Genomic DNA, 22,138 nt, shown 5'->3' with positions numbered 1-22,138 from the left:
CAAACTCATATAATTACATTTGGAGGGAAGAGCAAAGAGCTTTTCGTCGTTGTTCAGCCACATGTTTAGACATAAAACTAAATTTATTTTTTAACCGGAAGAGGGCGCCTAAATAACAAAACGGATCAACTACTGAAAGCAGTTTCCCATTGAAAGTCCAAGTTTCGTTTACTTTGACTATGCCGCCATTACGAAAATTAACAATCTTAGTTTTTTCTGTATTTACTGTTAACTTCCATTTATCTGCATAGGTATTTAAAATGTTTAAAAGCCCTTGCAACCCTTCAACTGATTCAGAAAACAACACCAGATCATCAGCGTACAGAAGAAGGAATAGACTCAATTCTCCAAAATCAGGTGAAAAGATACAATAACAGCAGTAGACCAGACGGAAAACATCCAGAGTTTAAAATATTATTAAATAATGTATGCAACATGGGCAATAAGAACGCTTAACCTTCAATAAAACATTCATTTAACAAGCAGTCCAAACCGTGTGATTTACCACGTTTAAGGTTATTAATTGCACATTGGATTTCATAAATAGAAAAATCAATATCAAACTCTTCAAAAATTACCCCAAAAAATATTTCGGGTTAAGCTTACGCAGATATTCCAACCTATCACCCTCGTGCAACATGTATTCTCTTTTGTACTTTTTTTTTTCAAGAATTTTATAACGCATTTTCTTTGTAATCAGCTCAGCGTGCGTCACTGAATTTTTTATTAAAGGTGCTAAGAGCTAAGGTCAGTCAAACTATTAAGATTCTACACAAACACATCTTATCACATACATGTATAAAGCTCATCAGTCGACATTGTGTGAAGTAATACTTGTAGCAAATTTTAACAATGAAATGGGCCCATTACCATTAGTATTTTAATCATTAACGTAATCACATAATTTTTCAATTTTGTAAAATTGCCGATATGATCTTTCGTGAATAATATTTTATCGGCCTATGCAGAGACGTGTATATCGCAATTATGATTTGAATTTATACAAGAAAGAAAAAGTATTTACATTTATGTATATACTTGTATTTATCTTTCTTTAAGACCGGGGGATGGTAAATACCATGGAATATTTGTCACAATACAATGTATATCTATTTAACAATTAACTTGGCAAATTTACCCACCGAGATTCCAAATTTACATAGTGTGAACGACAATATTGTGTAAACACAAAACGTGACAGCTGCTAATGTAATCTATATTCAAAAATATATTGGTAATTTTTTGTAAATCACTGTGTCTGTTGTATAGACAACAAGGGGAGACAATCCTAATCTATTGTTGTATCTGTAATCATAAATGACCGCCGATCTATCTCCTTCTTGCTTTCAATTTCTTTGGCGACCTTTTTGGAGATCTCTTAAGAGATTTTGGAGAGGTCTTAAGAGATTTTGGAGATCTCTTAAGAGATTTTGGAGATCTCTTTAGAGATTTTGGAGATCTCTTAAGAGATTTTGGAGATCTCTTTAGAGATTTTGGAGAGGTCTTTGGTGATCTTTTTTTTTGAGATTTCGGAGAGGTCTTTGGTGATCTTTTTGGAGATTTTGGAGATCTCTTTGGTGATCTTTTTGGAGATTTTGGAGAGGTCTTTGGTGATCTTTTTGGAGATTTTGGAGATCTCTTTGGTGATTTTTTTTGAGATTTTGGAGAGGTCTTTGGTGATCTTTTTGGAGATTTTGAAGAGGTCTTTGGTGATCTTTTTGGAGATTTTGAAGAGGTCTTTGGTGATCTTTTTGGAGATTTTGAAGAGGTCTTTGGTGATCTTTTTGGAGATTTGGATGATTTCTTTGGAGATTTCTTTGCTTTAGGCGAGGTTTTCGATTCGGGCGAACCTTTTCCTTTTACAGAGGAGGTTTTGCCATCAGCTTTAGATGATCGGTCCTTACTATCTCGGGATTTATCCTTCCGTCGTTTGTCCTTTTTATCTTTTCTGCTCTTTTCCTTGTCTTTTCTGCTCTTTTCCTTTGATCTGTGTCTGTTACGACTGCCGTCATGGGCACCCCCACCCATTCCATAGTCAGGGGCACCACCACCCATTCCATAGTCAGGGGCACCACCACCCATTCCATAGCCAGGGGCACCACCACCCATTCCATAGTTAGGGGCACCACCACCCATTCCATAGTCAGGGGCACCACCACCCATTCCATAGTTAGGGGCACCACCACCCATTCCATAGTCAGAGGCACCACCACCCCTTCCATAGTCAGGGGCACCACCACCCATTCCATAGTCAGGGGCACCACCACCCATTCCATAGTCAGGGGCACCACCACCCCTTCCATACTTAGGGGCACCACCACCCATTCCATAGTCAGGGGCACCACCACCCATTCCATAGTCAGGGGCACCACCATCCATTCCATAGTCATGGGCACCATCCATTCCATAGTCAGGGGCACCACCACCCATTCCATAGTCAGGGGCATCATCCATTCCATATTCTACGTCGTTCCTGGCACGCTTCTTCCCTGTTTGATTTGTAATATAAAATCAAGCATATGTATAAATATATCGATATTACAACTGAACAATTTAACATGTACATGCAAATATGAAACCGTGCTGTATTACATGAAATATGGAATATAGAAAATGTACTAATAGGACTGAATGGATACACGCGACCTTTCATTTTAAACTGTATGTCCTAGTATAAAAACATGGAGGTGGTCCAAGGTAACCTCTGTTCGATTCTCTTATAACTGTAAGTCTCACTGAACCCCGAAAGGGAGGAGACACCCAGAAGGAGATTGTAAAATATCCGACAAACTGAGGTTATTGTGTGGTATTGTAATAACACGATTAGACAGTGGGTGATATTTTGAGATGATATATGTAAATCCGTCTGATAAAGTTGGTTTCTCTTCAGCTAGAAGTCTGATTTATAACATATTAATTAACTTTTCAATTTTTTTTTTAATAATCGTGAAACAAGTTATTTCAACTTATAGATAATTTCATTCTTGTTTTGCCGGACGGAAGCGCACGAGGGGTGTTCTTGTGAGGAAACCGGAATACATGTACCACTTTAAGTCCGAACAGGGAATCGAACCAGGAAAAGCGAGTACATGTACATTCCCACAACTCCCTCACATCTAACCGATTGGACTCTTCGGACCTATTTTGCTTTGCCCAATCAATGTTTTACTATATAAGAAAAACAAATGCAGGTCTCCGTTCACAACCAAGCAAATTATTTCATTTCTCAGTGACGTGTTGAAATAAAATTCGATTCAAAATATAACCTCACGATGATTTCTAACATTTTCCATTTTCGCGATTTTAGGCAGTAACAGAGACCTATATACTAGTATATAGGTCTCTGGCAGTAATATTCAAATTTTCGCGATGTAAGGCAGTATTGTATATGTTACGGGCGATAACTCCCACTTGTACAAAATGTAACATCATAATGATGCTGAAAGCCAGAGATCAGACTTCATTCTTCACACTTAACGCTTCAAACTTAATTTCCACGCAAAAAATCGTGATGTGAAAAGTAAACGTAATTTAGTCAGTATTAGAGATAATAAATAACAAATATACTTACGTTTGACATATTTCATTGGGTCCCCGGTGGTACAGCATTCACACGGACAGCCCGGGATGCAGTATCCTGTCCCATACCCCATGGGATCCTCCATGTCACGTGCTTCCGCCAAAGAAGTCTGTAGATACCTCATTAGTACCACCGTAATGAACTGTAAACATAGAATCACATATACATCAAAATATAATCTGAAAAATGTCGTTCAGGAAACAATCATTGATGAAAGAACGAAATGTTGCTTATAAATCAAATAAAAATTGTCCCATTCCCGGATCTCACCAACTTCCCTTAACATAAGAGGATTCCTGAACTTCAGTTTCAAGTAAAGCAATAGCGGAATTTTCTTTAAAAATTAATGCTTTCTCATTCATATGGAACATGAATTAAGGAATTTCCTTGCTGAAACTAAATATCAGACCTGTAAAAAGAACGCCGTAATAACGGACCATCCTGTCGGCACAAGGATTTTGTTTTCAAAAAAGTCCATGAGAACACTGGAGCAGCCTGGTTGGTACAAAGTAATGCTTCCGTAATGCACGTGCATCGACTTGTCCTTGACATCATGATGAACACATGGGCGGGCTGACGCGACGTCACAACAGCTGTAGGGTACATCGTCCGTGTAGTACAACCCAGCCTTCAACTTCCTACAAAAAAAAAAAAAAAATCAAAATCGTATACATATTTGTTAAAGAATCTGAAAGCATACGTTGCATTTATATTTGAGACCAATATTGGAAAACCTCATTCAATCGACATTGTTCGCAGAAACAGAAATCTCTGCTGAACCAGTACAATGTAACCATTTAGTTACAGTATTTATTAACTCTGGTGTCTGAACTGGTTGACGGTTAACTCAGTCACTCACGTTTACAATATATCGAGTTTCGAAAATTTAAGCAAATTAATTAATTCAGTTTAGTGGCACACTCTTTCTACATTTCTGCGTTGTAATACATCGTTATGTTCAGTTTATCTCTCAACCTCTTCACGCCTTATCAAGAATTACGATTAAAAGTACAGTGTATTGGCACCCTAGGGTAGAGACGATGGACCATGCCACATTTAGTAAAGGTGCCTTTTTAAAATATCATTTTACATGCATTTAAAATACTCGATATTTTGTACACTTGCATGGACAGTATCTCTACTCAGCGAGTTCAGGTCGAGGCGACGTGAACTCAAGACCATTACACTTCAACTAATATATAGTAGTGGTCAGTGAAAATGAGCATGAATCACCAACTACATACATGTATGGACTAAGACCCAGAACCGCTGACAACATACCGTATAATGTCTGGATTCTTTACATTCAGGGATTCTTCATTGACCCAGTTGATGTCAAACCAATCGCTGTAGCCATTGCTGCCACAACAGTGATATTCCTGTTGTAGTTTATCTAATGTTACCTTCGCGAGCATTTCTGTTTTGTACCGTTTCATCACTGAGCCGAGGCCGTTTTGCAAGGATTCTTCGATGACAGATCGATGGGTAAAACACATCAGACCCCCGGCTAGTAGGAACCAGACTAGAATAAATGACAATAAAACGGCAAAAAGTAGAAAGTTCACGCAATTCCTATTCATCTCGTAAGACGAACAATCGTATACAATCTTAAACGTTATAACATGCAAAACTACTACTTTGATTCCCACTGCAAGGAGAAAATGTGGCAGAAGTCCAGTGTCATATCCCTCCAGCATCATCATTCTGGATTCAATGCTTATTTTCATGTATATCGCAATGCCGATTAGAGCTATTCCAAATAAAGCGATACAACAATTAAGAACGCCAATCATTATCGCCAGCTTCTCCCTCGCTCCCGCCGATATGTTGCATGTAAAACACATGTTAGCTAGTACACAAAAGGCAAACGTAAAAGGCGGGCGTCAGTAAGGATACAAAAAAGTCGATTTGTAACACGGAAGTGACGTCATAATCTAAACAATGACGTGCCGTCAGAAAGTATATGGCGCCAAATGGGAACACTTCGCTCGATACGCGGTCACAAACAATAACAAAGGAGCAGGATTTCTATGGCGCGGGAAAGATGTCATAATCAAATATGTTTGCCAAGGCAGAAATCGAATTTTGCCTCGATTTTAGCCATTGCAATAATCGAAACCAAATTATTACTAGGCAGAAATATTTTGCCTATTTAGATCTAGTAGACAATATCTTATTTTTGCCTAGGAAAAAATATTTAATTATGACATCCTTCCCGCGCCATAGATTTCCTCTCTTTCTAGCGTTTAAGATCTACAAAAGAAAATATTTTCCTGACGAATCTTTTCACATTATTCACTTTCCGCGGACATCATTTCCTATAATAATAACATATGTAGTACACAGAGAGTGATGCTACTGATTGTAATAAATTTGTGTACAATCCGAATGGAATCTATTTGCCAGCAAGCTAGTTTAAACAGTATTTTATTGTTCAAATATTTACATAGAATATTACACAAACATAGAACAGTAAAGAATTCGGAAAGAAGTACTTTCGTACTTATATAAATCCGTCTTCTCTTTGAGACAGGCAGGTAACATAATAAGCAGATATCATGTTGAGCTACAGACATACAACTTGTACGTATGTAGATCGGCATGACTCTGGCCCGTACGCATATAAATAAAGTAATCTCAGCAGAGAATTTGCAATACTGTCGAAATTAACATACAATGGTTATAAACAGTAATTACATTAATACATAGGTTAAGAAATTATCTCATTAGTACTAATCTATTTGAGTATAGTGGGGGAGCGGAAGGGGAGGGGGAAGGGGAGGGGGGTGGGGGGTGTAGGTGGTAGAAGAATAGGAATGTTATTGCAACATTTTTTCCGTGAGTCCTCATAAAGAAGTGACAACGAGGGACATGGGTTAGTTTTTGACATACATTATATTCTTAGAATAATATATATGTTTAGATATCTTATAGTGAAAGGGATATCATACAGACTCAAAGCGTTTACTTTTAATAATAAAAGATTGGACAGAATTGAAAATATTAATATTTTCTGCTTCGGTACGCAGTGAATCACCGTAAAGAAGCAAGTCTAGTGACAAGTTGTTAAAAGGATAGATGTATTGATGGCGTATCATGTTGTACATATTACATTCCAGGAGATAGTGATTTGTTGTTTCAATTTGACCGCAGGTACAATACGGATTTTCAATAAGATTCTTATGGAATAGATGATCTCGAAGAGAGCTACATTTTAAACGAAGTCTGGCATGATAAACTTGCCCCATTCGTTTTCCAGACAAATAAAATATTTTCCTGACGAATCTTTTCGCATTATTCACTTTCCGCGGACATCATTTCCTATAATAATAACATATGTAGTACACAGAGAGTGATGCTACTGATTGCATACTGAGACCAGCCAGAAATCAATATGACAAGGTCATGGGCGTCGTAATAAATTTGTGTACAATCCGAATAGAATCTATTTGCCAGCAAGTTATATATATAGTTCTTTATTTTAGAGAAGATATTGGTGTTTCAAACAATAACAAATAGTATATGACATGATTTTCACGCATGAAATTTCATGCGTGCGCAGCACGAGGGAAATATGAAAAAAAGCCACACGGGTGATATTTTTTATTACTCTAAAACACTATTCACATTATTTTCGATCGTATGCGCTTATTCGCTCCGTTTACATCTACTTCTATATCGAACATCATGATTGGTCAATGGTGCTTTGTGCTATGCATTCCCATTAGTGTTTAGCGTGTTATTTTATTGCAGCGAGCAATAACACTTTTCCTTAACAGTGAAGTGGTTATTTTAGGATACCTGCTATGTTTATGAAACATACATGTATGTACATGCAAATCATGTACATGTACATATCAATTCAAAGGCAAACATTATTTTGCTTAACTCTCTGTTTATGTGGAATATAAATAGCAACTCCTTAATGCACGTCTAACATTAAAGGTGGGTGAATATGTATAAAAGACGACCTTCACTTCAGCGTAAGTTAAAGGAGTTTGTATATATACGGTTCATTTTGCGAGAGGTCTTTCAAAAATATAATTCTAAAGATTGCTCAAACAAAATTCGGTACACTGCGTCCATTTAAACACTAAATCTGACAGTGTGCCATTGAGTCTGGGTAAAGGAAGTCTTTCAGATGTGACTGATGAACTTCGCTATATTGCTATTATTATCATGTCCTATGCATAGTGTACTTACTCTCCAGTCAATGTGAATTTAGATTACATCTCGGGGATGATACAGTATAGGATTCAGAGTGCCACTGGAGTACGGCGCGATGGGGTCCTCTCCGAGCGTAAAGAAAGCAGCAAGGCCGGGGGACAGCGACGACAAGCCAGTACACAGCCAACGACCTGTCCGGATAGAAGAGGTGGAGTCCGACACTGGTGCTAACAAACGACGTATTATAGAAAGTTACGCCAGTGATCCATCTCGATATAGCAAACCTACAAAAGAGGATAGTAAATCTACTACAAAGGACAACACCACATATACCCCACTAACAAAAGATGATACGAAATATACACACGACAGTAGGTATGGCAGAGACGAACCACACAACTTGAAGGATGACACTTTACACGCGTGAGACCGGCAAAGAAATAAAACAGACAGAAGGTTTAGTCAGTATGACACCAAAAACAACAACGACCAGTTGTATGAAGCAGATGATAGAGACGCCATGTACGAAAGACGATATGGCAATAACTCAACTAGGAACGAATTAAGACATATTGCCAATAACAGTCCGGAAGTTGGAGAGGATAGTGACGAGGCTGATGAGTTAAGGAGGTTGATTGAAAAAAGACATCGACGACAGAAATATTTCCTTCGCGACGGGCGTCGGGAACCCCCAGTGGAAGCTCCTCAGCATCGGAAACGTCCCGAAAGAATTGTGGATAGGGAGCCACGTGGTCCAAACTTTTCATTTTGGGGAGTGGATGGTGTAACGTTTTAAAGATAACAGTGGATTGTTCTGCGAATTGTTGTGACGTAACAAGTAAATCAACGTCATAAGATTTGTTTCTTAGTGATTAGAGTCGAATTAGAGTAGTTGCTACTTTGAGACAAATAGTGGATGATTTTGGACTGGGATTAACATACACCTACACTGTTGACTCTACCAAAGCCTGGGCAACGACAAAGCCCCGTACACATGGAAAATGTAAGAAAAACTTTATGGATGAGATTTTGATATTTTTCTGTTGGAATAGTGGTGTCATTTATGCGGTGACCGAGCTGCTCTGATGTAGACATAAAGTTTAGAAATCAAATGTTTATAACTCTTTTTAAAAAGAACTTTCGTTTCATTTGATCCGGGTATTTTGATATGTTGACTCAAGAATAGAGTCTATACAGGATCACAAAAGCCTGGTTTGACCAAACACATAGACATTTGGTGATTTGAATATGAACAGGCAATTTTAGTGGAGAATTAAAAGACTGGGTAAATATATAACACGAGACCACGAGGAACATATTGTATTACTTCATACCACGTAACAGTCTTTAGAAAAGACCGGTACAGACATTGTCCATATAGGTATTCAAAACGAAATGTGTATTTAATCAGATGGAATCTCCCTTGTGTGGCTTTATGTGAAGGACCGGCACATTTCTGAAACGAGCAAATGAAAATAATGTAGGTTTAAAATTCATAGCTTCTACATACCCATTTACTGTTAAAAAACGACGCCATTTTGTCGGTTGGATTATTGGTTGATTGTAAATACCTATGGATGTTATTGATCATGGTGACAAAACCTCCACGGTAGGTATTATTGTAGCCGTGTAGTATTCGTGTGTCACTGTTAGACACATTGTACTTTTTACATGTGTAATCATTGATACTGTTAGAATATATCTTGTTAATTTAAAGAAATGTTTTAATATCTTATTTACAATTCCATATTTGGTCATGAATAAAATACCATTGAACCAACTGCGATTCATTTTCAAATTTTAAGTTATGTATGTTAGTCGAGAAAAGAGGCAAATCGCACGTTGTGTTACATACAAATTATACACTGACAATGAAGTGGGTTTTTTTAGCATATAGATTATTTTACGCACCACAGGGACCTGGGACAGTCCATACATACTATATACCTATGGATATTCGTGCCAAGTCCCTGTGTTACATGTTTTAACGTCCTCACTGAAGTTGTTTTTTTCAGTCAGCGATCCCACTTAACGTCGATTCGTAACAGAGTTCTCCGATTTTATATTTAACAGGTGGCTGATGGTGTAGTAGAGCTAATGGGAAATAACTGATGGGAAATGAACAGACCAAGAAAAGCGGGAAATCTAATAACGGCGGAGCGCGTGTCGTCATAGTTTCTCCGTCAGCTTCAGAAAACTTGGATCCTAATGTTAAAACTCGGATAAAATTCCGAGGGGACAAGCGTAAGCATATAACATTCACAAAACGGCCCCAAATGGTCGAGATAGGTCAGCTACCCAAAGACCTCGCACAAAATGGCAGAATTAAGTTCCAACGTAGTCAAACGAGGAATGTTGGAATCTCCGACAATGGAGAAGACAGGATTGCTTCGATGACGTCAGTAAATACCGTGACGTCAACTACGCCTGGTGCTCCTATAATTGAAACGCATCAACAACCTGAAGAGGATTTCCAGTTTGAAGAAAGACCGACCCAACAAAGAGCTTTAACACAAGTACACGAAATATAACGCCATTTATCCAGGAATTTTCATTTGTGTGATGTATGCATTCTTTCATGTCTACATGTCAGCTCTGTTTTGTGACACCTAAACTGAATTTTGTATACATTGTTGTATATATCATATATATATATGTTTATACATGTATTTATTTTTATGTGAATCCCTCTGAAAAGAGTTGCAACGGCTATAAAGTTTGAAAACATAAATGAATGGTGTTCCTGAATTTCTTTCACCGTCAATGTCCCGTACACTCGCATGTACCTGTCTTGGGAACCTGTGCCAACTCCCTGTCACTATATATATAAACCTTTAGTAATATGATTAAAATCCAGCCACATAGCTTACCCAGTGACTCTCCTCTTATGCACAGGGACTTGAGAATTAGTTACAGTCTACATGTATTTGGACCTCCCCTAGCATGTATAGCACATTTTGAGGCGTTTTTGGGCTAGATTATGCCAAATTTTAATCTAGCCCCCCCCCCCCCCCCCCCCCCCCCCCCTCTCAAGTCCCTGTGCTCTGATGGTATCTATTTGATGTCAGATATCTAGTGTGAAACTTGGCGAAGGTAAGGCAAATGATAGGGTGTCTTCATCATAAACTGATTAAAAAGATATCGTAACTAGACGAGACTAGACACTTATCCTCAACCAATGGTCCGTATACATGCCGTGGGTTGGAAGTTCTAGACACTTATCCCCAACCAATGGTCCGTGTACATACCGTGGGTTGGAAGTTCCGTGTACATACCTTGGGTTGGATGTTCCGTGTACATACCGTGGGTTGGATGTTCCGTGTACATACCGTGGGTTGGATGTTCCGTGTACATACCTTGGGTTGGATGTTCCGTGTACATACCTTGGGTTGGATGTTCCGTGTACATACCGTGGGTTGGATGTTCCGTGTACATACCTTGGGTTGGATGTTCCGTTTACATACATTTGTACCGTGGGATGGAAATGTGTGTCAAGTCTCTGTGTCTGTAACTGATTGTAATTCCAGCTTCATGTACAGTGTATCCTTGTTTTATCGAAGTAATATTTATTGTGTACCCGTATCTAATGAACATTAAGCTTCAGCTGTGTGGAAAAGGTTAATTAGTATCACATACGTCCAGGGGACAGCTAGTCCAATGGTTTTGTTGTACTATACGCACAGGGGCTTGATACAATATTTCCTATGACCCGGAATGAAAAAATAATATAAGTGATCTAGGGATCGGACCATATGGTTAGTTTTTCATTCTAGGTCATAGGAACGTGGCCCAAGGTCAGAAGACAGCTCCATCACAGAACTTCTATGTATGTGCAGCGGTAGTTCATCGTACATGTTATTGGTATACACAATCTGATTGTACATTTGTACCTAACATGCCCCGTGTAGCCTTTTGAGCTATTTGTGTATAACACGTATATAGTATAAGCAAGCCCCAACTAACTGTTCTATACCGTCACAAGCATACACCTGTCAAAAGTAGACACCCAACGCTCACCTGTTCTTCAGCAAATAAATGAAAGTCTTTGTTGGGGAACTTTTAATTCATGTGATTTGTAAAGCTGATATGGTCATTAGCTTATATTCAAAATAAATACTATTTTTTAGTAATTCGTACACGTCAAATGCCTGGCAATCATCCTAGTATTCAATGAAAATCTAACGATTTTGGTAAATTTTACCTCAAAAGTAGATTTATACCATTCATTTGAACAAACTTTGTAGCCCTTCATTGGTCCAATATAATGACCCTTGGCCACTTGGATAATGAAAAGAATGTTATTAAAGATGCAAAACACATATGACCCCAGTTACCTCAGAAGTAGGTCATGCATGCTATTGTCCTATACCACGACCCCGTGCCTCATGCTATCTTAGAAGTAGGTCATGCATATGCATGTTACTGGCCCAATACCACGACCCCGTGCCTCTTGCTACATTAGAAGTAGGTCATGCATGCTACTGGCCCAATACCACGACCCAGTGCCTCTTTCTACCTGAGAAGTAGACCATGCATGCAATTGGTCCAATATCACGACTTCGTGTCTCTTGATTATTGTAAAGAAGTCGATTAATTAAAGAGGACAGTTGACACACGAACGTATAAGACAATGAGACAAGCTCACTTGACCAAGTCGCCATGTCACACGAGTCATTTGGGTAGTAGCGCCTACCATTGGATGATCTTTATACGTGTCTATTTCCTTTTCCTCTTAATCATATGGTTACTAGGATAACCTAAATATGAACTATAATAAAGATCACATAAGAACTTGCCGAGAAACGGTGGTAACACATTTCAGTTGTTACTAGAGACAAAGAACTTACAATTAAATTTCATCATTTCAAATATCCATACAGAAATAGCAATGACGTTTTTCATCTGCCTAATCAAAGATGGCCACCTGTCAGCTGTTTTGTCCTCATCAGACTAAAAAATGGAACGGAAACAATAATGGATAGTAGGGGATTTGCACGTTAAACTGGAGAACTGTCCCTCTGCTTCTCAAGATGTAGTGATACGAAAAAACTTCAACTGTCCAAATCTAAGATGGTTGTCACTTGTTGGACTCGAAATTGAAGGGACACAGTTTGTAAGCGCCTAGGGAAATTTACACATCAAGTTTGAGAGATACCCTTTCAGTTCTTTTTTAGAATAGATACCCATAAGCCTGAACGTTTAAATAGCTTGGTAACACTTCATATCAGCATGCTACTGGCCCAACATCATGACCCTGGGCCTCGTAATTATTGAGAAGTCATTTAAAGATTTTAACAAATTTGACCCTTGTCACATTGAAAGCAGTTAAAGGTCAGTCATTTGAACAAATCTGCATCGGTAGCCCTTCGTCATACTACTGACCTAATACCATGATTCTGGTCCTCTTGGTTATCGAGAAGATGCTGTTTTAATAATTGTTACAAGTGTGTCAATGTCAGTCCCTTAGACAAACTTATAGCACTTTCTCCAAGCATGCTACAGGCCAAATGTCATGACCCCGACCGTCTTGGTAATTGAGAAGATGTCTCTAGCTTTTTTACCTGTGGCCTTAAAAGCATTTGAACAAGGGTCCCAATGGGTCTGTATCGCTCCCAGGCTTCTCATGATCATGGGACATTGAAATTGTTCAAAATCATTTATGCAGGTACTAAAGTGATTACCACTGGATTCAAATTAGGCTTAGTATTTTCATTTAAGAATTTTCATCCCGGCATTCCGCAGACCCAATATCAGGTCTCTGGGCCTCTTGGTTATTGGGAAGTTGTTTAACGATTTTATCCTTTTTGAGACCCGAGACCTTGAATGAAGGTCAAGGTCATTCATTTGAACGAACTTTGAAGCCCTTCGCTCAGTATCTACAGACTTAATATCAGGTCTCTGGGACTCTTGGTTATTTAGAACAGTCGATTAAAAGATTTTGGCCTATTTGACACTTGTGACCTGAGATGTAGGTCCAGGCATTGGTAAGAACAAACTTTGTAGTAATTTACCCAAGCACGCTACACGTTGAATATTAAGTCTCTGGGTCTCTTTGATATTGAGTCGTTTAAAGAGCCTGTTTGACCCCTGACCTTGAAAGTATATAAAAGTCATTCATTTGAACAATCTTACATATAAAACAAGAGGCCCAGAGGGCCTGTATCGCTCACCTGGATTTCATGAGATATGAAACAAGAATGATGATTAAGTATATTTGTCACTGGTATTGCTATGTCAATATATCATAGGCATTTTATATGGGTACGTGAGGATTTGATGTCAAAAAATGCATTAATCCATGAAATAAAATTAACTTTTGGCACAACCCCATAGGGATGCTACCACACAAATGTGAGTGATATCCATTGCTTAGTTTCAGAAAAGAAGTTGTATAAACCAATTGACCCCTTTTGACCCCGCCTTCTGCACCCCGGGGGGAGTGGGGGTCAGTTCCTTCCTTTATAAAATTTTGAATCGCTACCCAAAAGGATGCTACCAGGCAAATATGAGCGATATCCCTTGCTTAGTTTCAGAGAAGAAGTTGTTCATATCAATTCAGCCAAATTGACCCCTCTTGGCCCCGACCCTCAGACCCCCGGGGGGTCAGCCTCACCATTTGTACAATTTTGAATGCCAACCCAATAGTGATGCTACCAGGCAAATATGAGCAATATCCATTGCTTGGTTTCAGAGAAGAAGTCGCTAATATCAATATAGCCCAATTGACCACATTTGGCCCCGCCCCTCAGGCCCCTGGGGGGTCAGCTCCATCATTTGTACAATTTTTAATCCCCACCCCATAGTGATGCTACCAGGCAAATATGAGCGATATCCATCCCTTGGTTTCAGAGCAGAAGTCGTTTATATCAATTCTGTAAAACTGACCCCTTTTGGCCCCGCCCCTCAGACCCCAGGGGGTCAGCCCCGTCATTTGTACAATTTCAAATTCCTACCCCAAGGTGATGCTACCAGTAGAATATTAGAGATATCCATTGTTTGGTTCCAGAGAAGAAGTCAATTATATGAATATAGCCCCGATTGACCACATTTGGCCCCGCCCCTCAGGCCCCTGGGGGGTCAGTCCCATCATTTGTACAATTTTAAATCCCAACCCCATAGTGATGCTACCAGGCAAATATGAGTGACAGGCATTGCTGGGTTTCAGAGAAGAAGTCGTTTATATCAATATAGCCAAATTGACCACATTCAGCCCCACCCCTCAGGCCCCTGGGGGGTCAGCCCCATCATTTGTACAATTTTGAATCCCCACCCCATAATGATGCTACCAGGCAAATATGAGCGATAGCCATTGCTTGGTTTCAGAGAAGAAGTCGTTTATATCAATATAGCCAGATTGACCACATTTGGCCCCGCCCCTCAGGCCCCTAGGGGGTCAACCCCACCATTTGTACAATTTTGAGTCCCCACCCCATAAGATTAATGCTTCTGACCAAATTTGGTCCAATTCTGATCAGTAGTTATGAAGAAGAAGTCTATTGTTGACGGACGGACGACGGACGCCACGGTATGGCATAAGCTCACCTTGGTCCTTCGGACCAGGTGAGCTAAAAATGACCCCTTTTGGCCCCGCCCCAAAGGGTCAGCCTCATCATTTGTACAATTCTGAGTCCCCTGCCCATAGGGATGCTTCTGACCAAATTTGGTCAAATTCTGATGTGTGGTTATGAAGAAGAAGTCAATTGTTGACGGACGGACGGACGACGGACGACGGACGCAACGGTATGGCATAAGCTCACCTTGGTCCTTCGGACCAGGTGAGCTACCAATGTTACAATATCAACAAAATGAACCTGTCGCATGGAGAACCTTAAAACAAATTTGAGGAGAATAGGTGTTCATGAAGGGATGCATCTTCTGCTTCATCAACAAGACCGCCATATAGGTAAATCTAGGTCGAATTCGGGTTAAGTCAAGGTCTGAAAAGAGAACTAGTGCAGTGACAATGGAACCATCAAGTATTATGAAGCTGTGAACCCATGATATTTCAAAATAAAATCATTTTGTTGACCGTTGACTTTTCCATGCTCTTCTGTCCGCAGTAGACATCTGTCATGGGAATCATGGTAATGGAATTCGATCGAAACCAGTCATTAAATATTGAACCAGCTGTGACATGTAAACACCAGAGAAGCAGAGATGTTAAAATCAAGACCTGGAAAAAATATTGATTATCATACAGCTTAGTTGTAAGCTGTCCCTGCTGGTAAATTAAAGATTTAAATAAATGGCTGATCTGTAATGTTTTTAATTTAAAATTCTACAGGGTATATCTGATTAACTTGGTCAAATAAAGGTTTTGCTATGAAAAGTTTGATAACACCATCAATATATCTTTAGGTGAAATTAAGGACTTTTCAAGGTTTCTGTTACAGGTTCCGAGAAGCTCTTAATATAATCAACCTTGTATGAAAACAAAAACAGCAGAAGGGCAGTTTGTTCTCATGAGTATGCCAAATTCTAGATGGACACTCTACCAACTGAGCTCCAGATCGTCCCTGATTAACCCAGTCCAGTTCCGCTACATAATCATTCCTCCCTACTTTTTTCAAGACTTCTACCCGAAGACCACAAGTTCGGTTATCCCTTGCTAAGCATATTCACAATGCTTTAAACAAGGGTAGGCAATCTAGCCAATTATGTAACAGGGGGAAGAGAAAATGTAGCAGCTATACTAGAGTGGGGTTCGAACCCAGGACCCTCCGAACTCTAGACAGACACTCTTCCAGATCAGGTACCTGGCTGCTGATGATCGTCCCAGTCCAGCTCTTCTATACACAATCATTAATTGTTGTAAGAATTATTGATGCAGGACTGTCACCATATATACAACTGTGGAAAATACTGCATGTACAATACCCTTCATCAGTATACACTGTACATAGTTGGTATGAATACATGTCTGCCGACCTAACATGGATTGGGATATAAAAGTCCTATTTTTTAAATAAGTTTTTGGAAGTAATCTTTCTACAAAAGTATGTATCATTAAAGCTTGAATAATTCATAATCTGAAAATTCAATAAGTTTGCCTGAAAAATAAGTTTCAGTTTGTCAAAATTGGCCTATATAGGGCTTGTTAAATAGACATGTACAATTTTTAAGGTTTGAAAGTTTAAATAGGCCTTCATGGAAATTCTAAAATATTGACAAGTTAATTGAAAATTGTCACTTACCAGGTATATGACACATATTTTACAGAAAATAAAATAACTAAGGTCATGTTAAATCAATTTATTTGTGTTGTTTATAAACTGAATATCAACAAATAAAATCATTATTTTGTCAATGGAAGTTTTTTCAATTTTAAAACAAATGTATATATATCTAACCATCAATCTTAAAAGGTCACATGTAAATAGTGGCACACTATCTTAGTCCCTCATTATACATACATGTATAGTAACACTTACACTAATGACATTATCATTTTTAAATTCAATACAAAAGTAAATTTGCAATGGTTTCTACCTTTGTTCTAATTATAATTAGTGAGAATGTCTGTCTTAATCTGTTCATATTAAATCTAATACATACATGCATGCATGCTTGCGAGTATGTATATATCAGATAAATAAGTGATTATCCACAAAAAGTAACATGACAAAGCACTTTTTTCTATATACATTGTATATTGACTTCTTTTTTTGTAACTTTATAGAGATTATTAATCTGGAATTTATGTTGCATTAAAATTTGGTACACTCAGTCTCATGTTGTCACTCACAAAGACATGTAAACAATGTATACATGTACACTGCACATGCAGTATTTGCTCTATGACTTGTTTGTCAATAGGGCTGAAAAATCCATAAATGTTAAATTTTATATTCCATGTCTTCAGTGCAGGCATAGAACATTTGGTAGACACAATTCTACTGGCCCTGGTATTATTTAGAACATGGATTCTGATTCTTTTAACAGGATATATCTGTGATTGTTGACGTTCTATGAACAGTTTATCGATTAGAAAAAAATTAAAGGGAAATAGAAAACACCCACTTTTTAAAAATATTTTAGACTTGAAAACATCTATTCCTGGCCTGTACATGATGTTCAAATTAAATACAAACATTTTTTTTTATTTTTCAGGAACGTTTATCTATGCCTGTTTCTGTGAACACAATAATCATGTAGTTTTCTCTTATAACAAATACATTGATAAAAAAGAAAGCAATACTTTCATTTAAAGACAATTAATTAAACTTACAACCCAGATTTGATGAATCAGTAATTAAATAATAAAGTATTGTTTGTCATTTGACTGCTGTGGACACAAAATTTTCAAAGAAAACTTTTGGAAAGGAATGTCCAAATACAAGTTCCTTTTATCTGCATAATACACCGAGACATATTCAGAAGTTAAACATATGTATTTTGAACATGCCTCGAGTCAATACTGACACTACAGTATCAAACAGCACAGTTTTTCCTGCACAGCTGTCATGATGAGCACCTGTATGCTCTGGGATTATTAAAAACATCTGATCATTCCTCGAGGAATTTCTTTCTTTTCTCCTCTTCCATGATGGCCCAGTTTGGGGATCGGACATCACTGGCCAGCCAATTGAAGTCATCCACATCATTCCAGTTGTTACGTTTTTTGTCCAGTCCAGATTTGTCAAAATGGTCATTCTGACCTGGATAACTGAGACTATAGGGTGCAAAGTCCATATTTTTACAGTCTTCAATGATTGCTCTACTAGTGACATGGAGATACACACTGGAATTCTTTGTAGTGTGAGTTCTTAGCTGTTGACAAGCTAGAACAAACACACATTCTTCACAGTCGCTGATGAAAACCGAACTTGAAACTGGTCCACACAAAACTGTGCAGTTTTTCAGATTTTTCATATGCACTGTAGATGGCGCTCCAAAAAGCTTTAAAGTGCAATCGTTGAGGTTGGTCACGGCGACATCTTTACCAGTGATGTCACTGCTATCTTTGACAAGCGTGACCCCTTGAAACCCGACAATCTTACAACCGGCAAGTTCAATGCCTAGATTGTCGGACTTTTCTATAATCTTATGAGCACCGTTAGTCAATACTTGGGGGTCCTTGTCAACTTTCTTTCTGGAGCTAAACGCGAATTTCTTCTTCGGCAGCAATTGATCCCTCTTTTCCTGGATCTGAACCTGCAATTTGCCGAGGGTTTCTTGTGCCTGCCTTAAATCGTAGGAAGGCAGAAACATAACAGAATCGGCGACGAACTTCTGCAGCTTTTGGTAGGATTGAGCGACGAAATCAAACCGCTCGCGCAATATGATCTTATCAGAACAATTCCCGTTACATGTTGCTAAGGCTTCTTCCACGGATTCCCGTTGAATATTGAAATTATCGGAGAAGTACCTGGTACTTTCCTTAGCATTAGCGGAGTTATCCTTCTCATCCTTTCGTCTTTGAATATCTTCTTGTCTTTCTAGCTCCCTTTTCTGAAGACGATCAGTGACAATTGCCTTCTTATCAACAGTAATATCACGATGAACACCGTTTACCTCCATCGTAGATTCCGGAACTTGTTAGGTTCTGTTATGTCGCTTACATCTATAGAAAATATCACAGTATATCGAGAATTTTAAAACATTCCGGCTGTTATCACTATGATATAAACTCTTATGATATCAAAGAAAATAAGATAGAATAACAATGCATTTTTACATGATTATTTCGCATATAGTGCCTAGTTTTTATAGATGATAGAAACGACCCCAATAATGATTCATTAAAGGGAAGCAACTCCCGTGTGACTTGGTTAGTATGAGGAAATTACTATTAATAGATCGTCTAGAACTCTCTGTCACACCTAAAAAATAATATAGACGAACTACAATGCAAGCTTGTTCTAAATAGAACTTATAAACTACTTAATGTTCACCTGGTTTATATATGAATATATATGATGCTGTATTCTGAATAAAAAAGATCACGAACTAATCTACAAATACGCCATAAAAAATGTACTATATAATTACCACATTAAAAAGAATCTCTTGTACATGTAGATTTGATCGGTAATTTTGAATAAACACATAAATGTAGACACACTTAAAAAAGCGTCCAATCATACTTTTATGAAATGGACATCGTGAAACGACCCAAAGAAATGAGGGAAGGAGATCAAAATGAAAAAAAAAAAAAAAAAAAAACAAACAACCCCCCCCCCCCCCCCCCCCCCCCCCCAAAAAAAACCCCACGGTTTTATGGCTTAAAATTTTGTTTTGCTTTTTTTTTTTAATCGAGAAACTAGGAGCAGAGGACAATGTTGTTTTGCTTATTGACATTACTTACATGAATACTTACATTTCAGCCCGTAAAATGTATTGATTTATATATACATGTATATTCCTCCTTAAAAAAACAACAAATGCATATAAAGCGTGTTGTAATCTTTAATTACAGAATATCAATGAAAAGTGTAAATTGTTTTCATGATTACAGTAAGCATAGTAGGTTTTCTTGGATGGATAATACACAGCTTCCTATTGATATTTAACAATAATAATACGAAATAAACTCGTGGAATGACATATTCTGTGATATTATTACCGTGTAAACGATTTTTATTAGAATCCATATTTAATATGCACAACATAACCGGTGATTAATCTATTCCGTAAGTCCTGACATTTACGCGAAAAATATTTTTCTTCTTCCGTTACAATTAACATAATTACACTAAGTAACACCCGATATAATTAATGTTCCCGTCTGTACCAGAGCTACAGACATGATTACACTGACTCTGAGTTACACCTGATAACGGGGGATAAAATTAATGTTCCTGTCTGTACAAGATATACAGACATCATTACACCGACTGTGAGTAACACCCGATATAATTAATGTTCCCGTCTGTACCAGATATACAGACATCATTACACCGAATCTGAGTTACACCCGATATAATTAATGTTCCCGTATGTACCAGAGCTACAGACATGATTACACCGACTCTGAGTTACACCCGCTATACTTAATGTTCTGGTGTACCAGAGTGACAAACATCACTGCGATTTGACTCAGTATAAGTCAGTAACGATTGTTCATAAATCAATAAACTAAACACATATTCTTTAATGCCACCGAATTTGATAAATATATTATCTTTTATATACATGCACATTCTCAAATCATCCTTCAAACTTTGAACACTTTATAAACAGAAATAAGCTAATTGATACAACAGTAGGTAAAACACACTGCTTATCAGTCTTTAATTCCTTTAAAGACATTCTGGCGTCAAAACAAATCTTATTTAACAAATAAAGTTAATATACTGATAAACATCCGTACTGTTATCAGTAAATTTAAAAGGGACTATGTATGACTTTGGACTCTGACACTTACCAATGGAAACTTATATATTATCAGAAATATGATGCTACCATTTTGGTAATTAGAGCTAGGACTCTTTTAGGACTCTTTTATCGTTAAGGCATACGGATGATATTTAAATTAGATGCTCCGGAATCATCCACCGACCAAGACAAATAATTGTGATCTTTTCATATTTGGATTTTTTTCACATTTTTTTTGTAATTAAAATACGAAGTACTTTCATATTACGAAAAAAAAACTCGTTGTTAGCGGACTAACAACATTTTAGCATGTGCGCTTTCACCTTTGAGAGCAATATCTACAATCGTCGCCAGCAGATGGCTATGTCTTATCAGATAACTATGGATACACAAAAGTTCTCATCATATCTCGAATAATACTGGAACAGGATAAAACATAAAAATAAAAGTACAACCGTTATAGCCTTTTCGTCGAGAACAACCACCAATATTATATTTGCCCTCACTACTACTTCAGGAACGGAAGGATGCATACTTTTCCGGACTCCATTTTAGTAGATATTTTCGTACCAACACAAGAAGGCGACACTACTCTGTATAAAACATCAAAGTCTCCGAGCACTCAAGGACCTTTTACAAGAAATCGAAATTACAACGGAGAAGCCTCAATTCAAAACGGCACGGATGCGGAGAGTTACAATCACAGAAATGTCCACACTTCGTTTTTTGACGTCATTGGAAACAGAGACACAGAGCAGCACAATGAAGGGTAAATCCACAAAAAGATAAACAAGAAACCGATATCACAGTCAACAGAAAACTTGTTCAGGGTGTGGTACATGGAACATTTTCGACCTTTACTGACAATGAATGCTCCCCCTCACACCATAAAAAAGATAAAAAACGGGAAAATTTTGGAATGTAAAGAACAAGAACCATCTACTGTCATAATTCAAGGAATACGACAACTGCTTCAAATGACGGAAGTGGTGATGTTGATGATAGATAATGCCACGTTGCCTACTATGATTGCCAAAGAGCTAAACAAAAAGCCGGATTAAACACTAGCTTCCC

The 22,138-nt window shown here is 38.0% G+C and overlaps 2 protein-coding genes and 1 long non-coding RNA gene across 3 annotated transcripts; 1 reads left to right on the top strand and 2 right to left on the bottom strand.

The window, feature by feature from the left end:
* Positions 1-656: 656 nt before the first annotated feature.
* Positions 657-5,489, bottom strand: LOC117323596. The gene is made up of 4 exons (XM_033878906.1): positions 4,862-5,489; positions 3,990-4,218; positions 3,572-3,722; positions 657-2,489 (listed from the first exon to the last, which is right to left on the bottom strand). Exons 1-4 carry the CDS (start codon positions 5,422-5,424, stop codon positions 1,330-1,332), a joined length of 2,103 nt encoding a protein of 700 aa, XP_033734797.1. The 5' UTR covers positions 5,425-5,489; the 3' UTR covers positions 657-1,329.
* A 3,269-nt stretch (positions 5,490-8,758) lies between these two features.
* LOC117323595 lies at positions 8,759-10,478 on the top strand. Its single transcript, XR_004531771.1, has 2 exons — positions 8,759-9,356; positions 9,821-10,478. It is a non-coding gene; the product is annotated as an uncharacterized LOC117323595 (long non-coding RNA).
* Positions 10,479-16,985: 6,507 nt separating this feature from the next.
* LOC117323594 (tubulin-specific chaperone C-like) lies at positions 16,986-19,343 on the bottom strand. The gene has a single exon (XM_033878905.1). It carries the CDS (start codon positions 19,265-19,267, stop codon positions 18,254-18,256), a length of 1,014 nt encoding a protein of 337 aa, XP_033734796.1. The 5' UTR covers positions 19,268-19,343; the 3' UTR covers positions 16,986-18,253.
* Between the last annotated feature and the right edge of the window lie 2,795 nt (positions 19,344-22,138).

This window comes from Pecten maximus, chromosome 3 (assembly GCF_902652985.1).
Source record: "Pecten maximus chromosome 3, xPecMax1.1, whole genome shotgun sequence".
Classification (NCBI taxonomy): domain Eukaryota; kingdom Metazoa; phylum Mollusca; class Bivalvia; order Pectinida; family Pectinidae; genus Pecten; species Pecten maximus.
This window is presented reverse-complemented; position numbering and strand designations above follow the sequence as displayed.

Coding starts and splice junctions, on each gene's coding strand:
- LOC117323594 (XM_033878905.1), bottom strand. CDS start 19,267: ATGGAGGTAAACGGTGTTCATCGTGATATTACTGTTGATAAGAAGGCA.
- LOC117323596 (XM_033878906.1), bottom strand. CDS start 5,424: ATGTGTTTTACATGCAACATATCGGCGGGAGCGAGGGAGAAGCTGGCG. Junction 4,219..4,861: donor AAGAATCCAGACATTATACG/GTATGTTGTCAG, acceptor TTTTTTTTGTAG/GAAGTTGAAGGCTGGGTTGT. Junction 2,490..3,571: donor CCCAATGAAATATGTCAAAC/GTAAGTATATTT, acceptor CAAATCAAACAG/GGAAGAAGCGTGCCAGGAAC.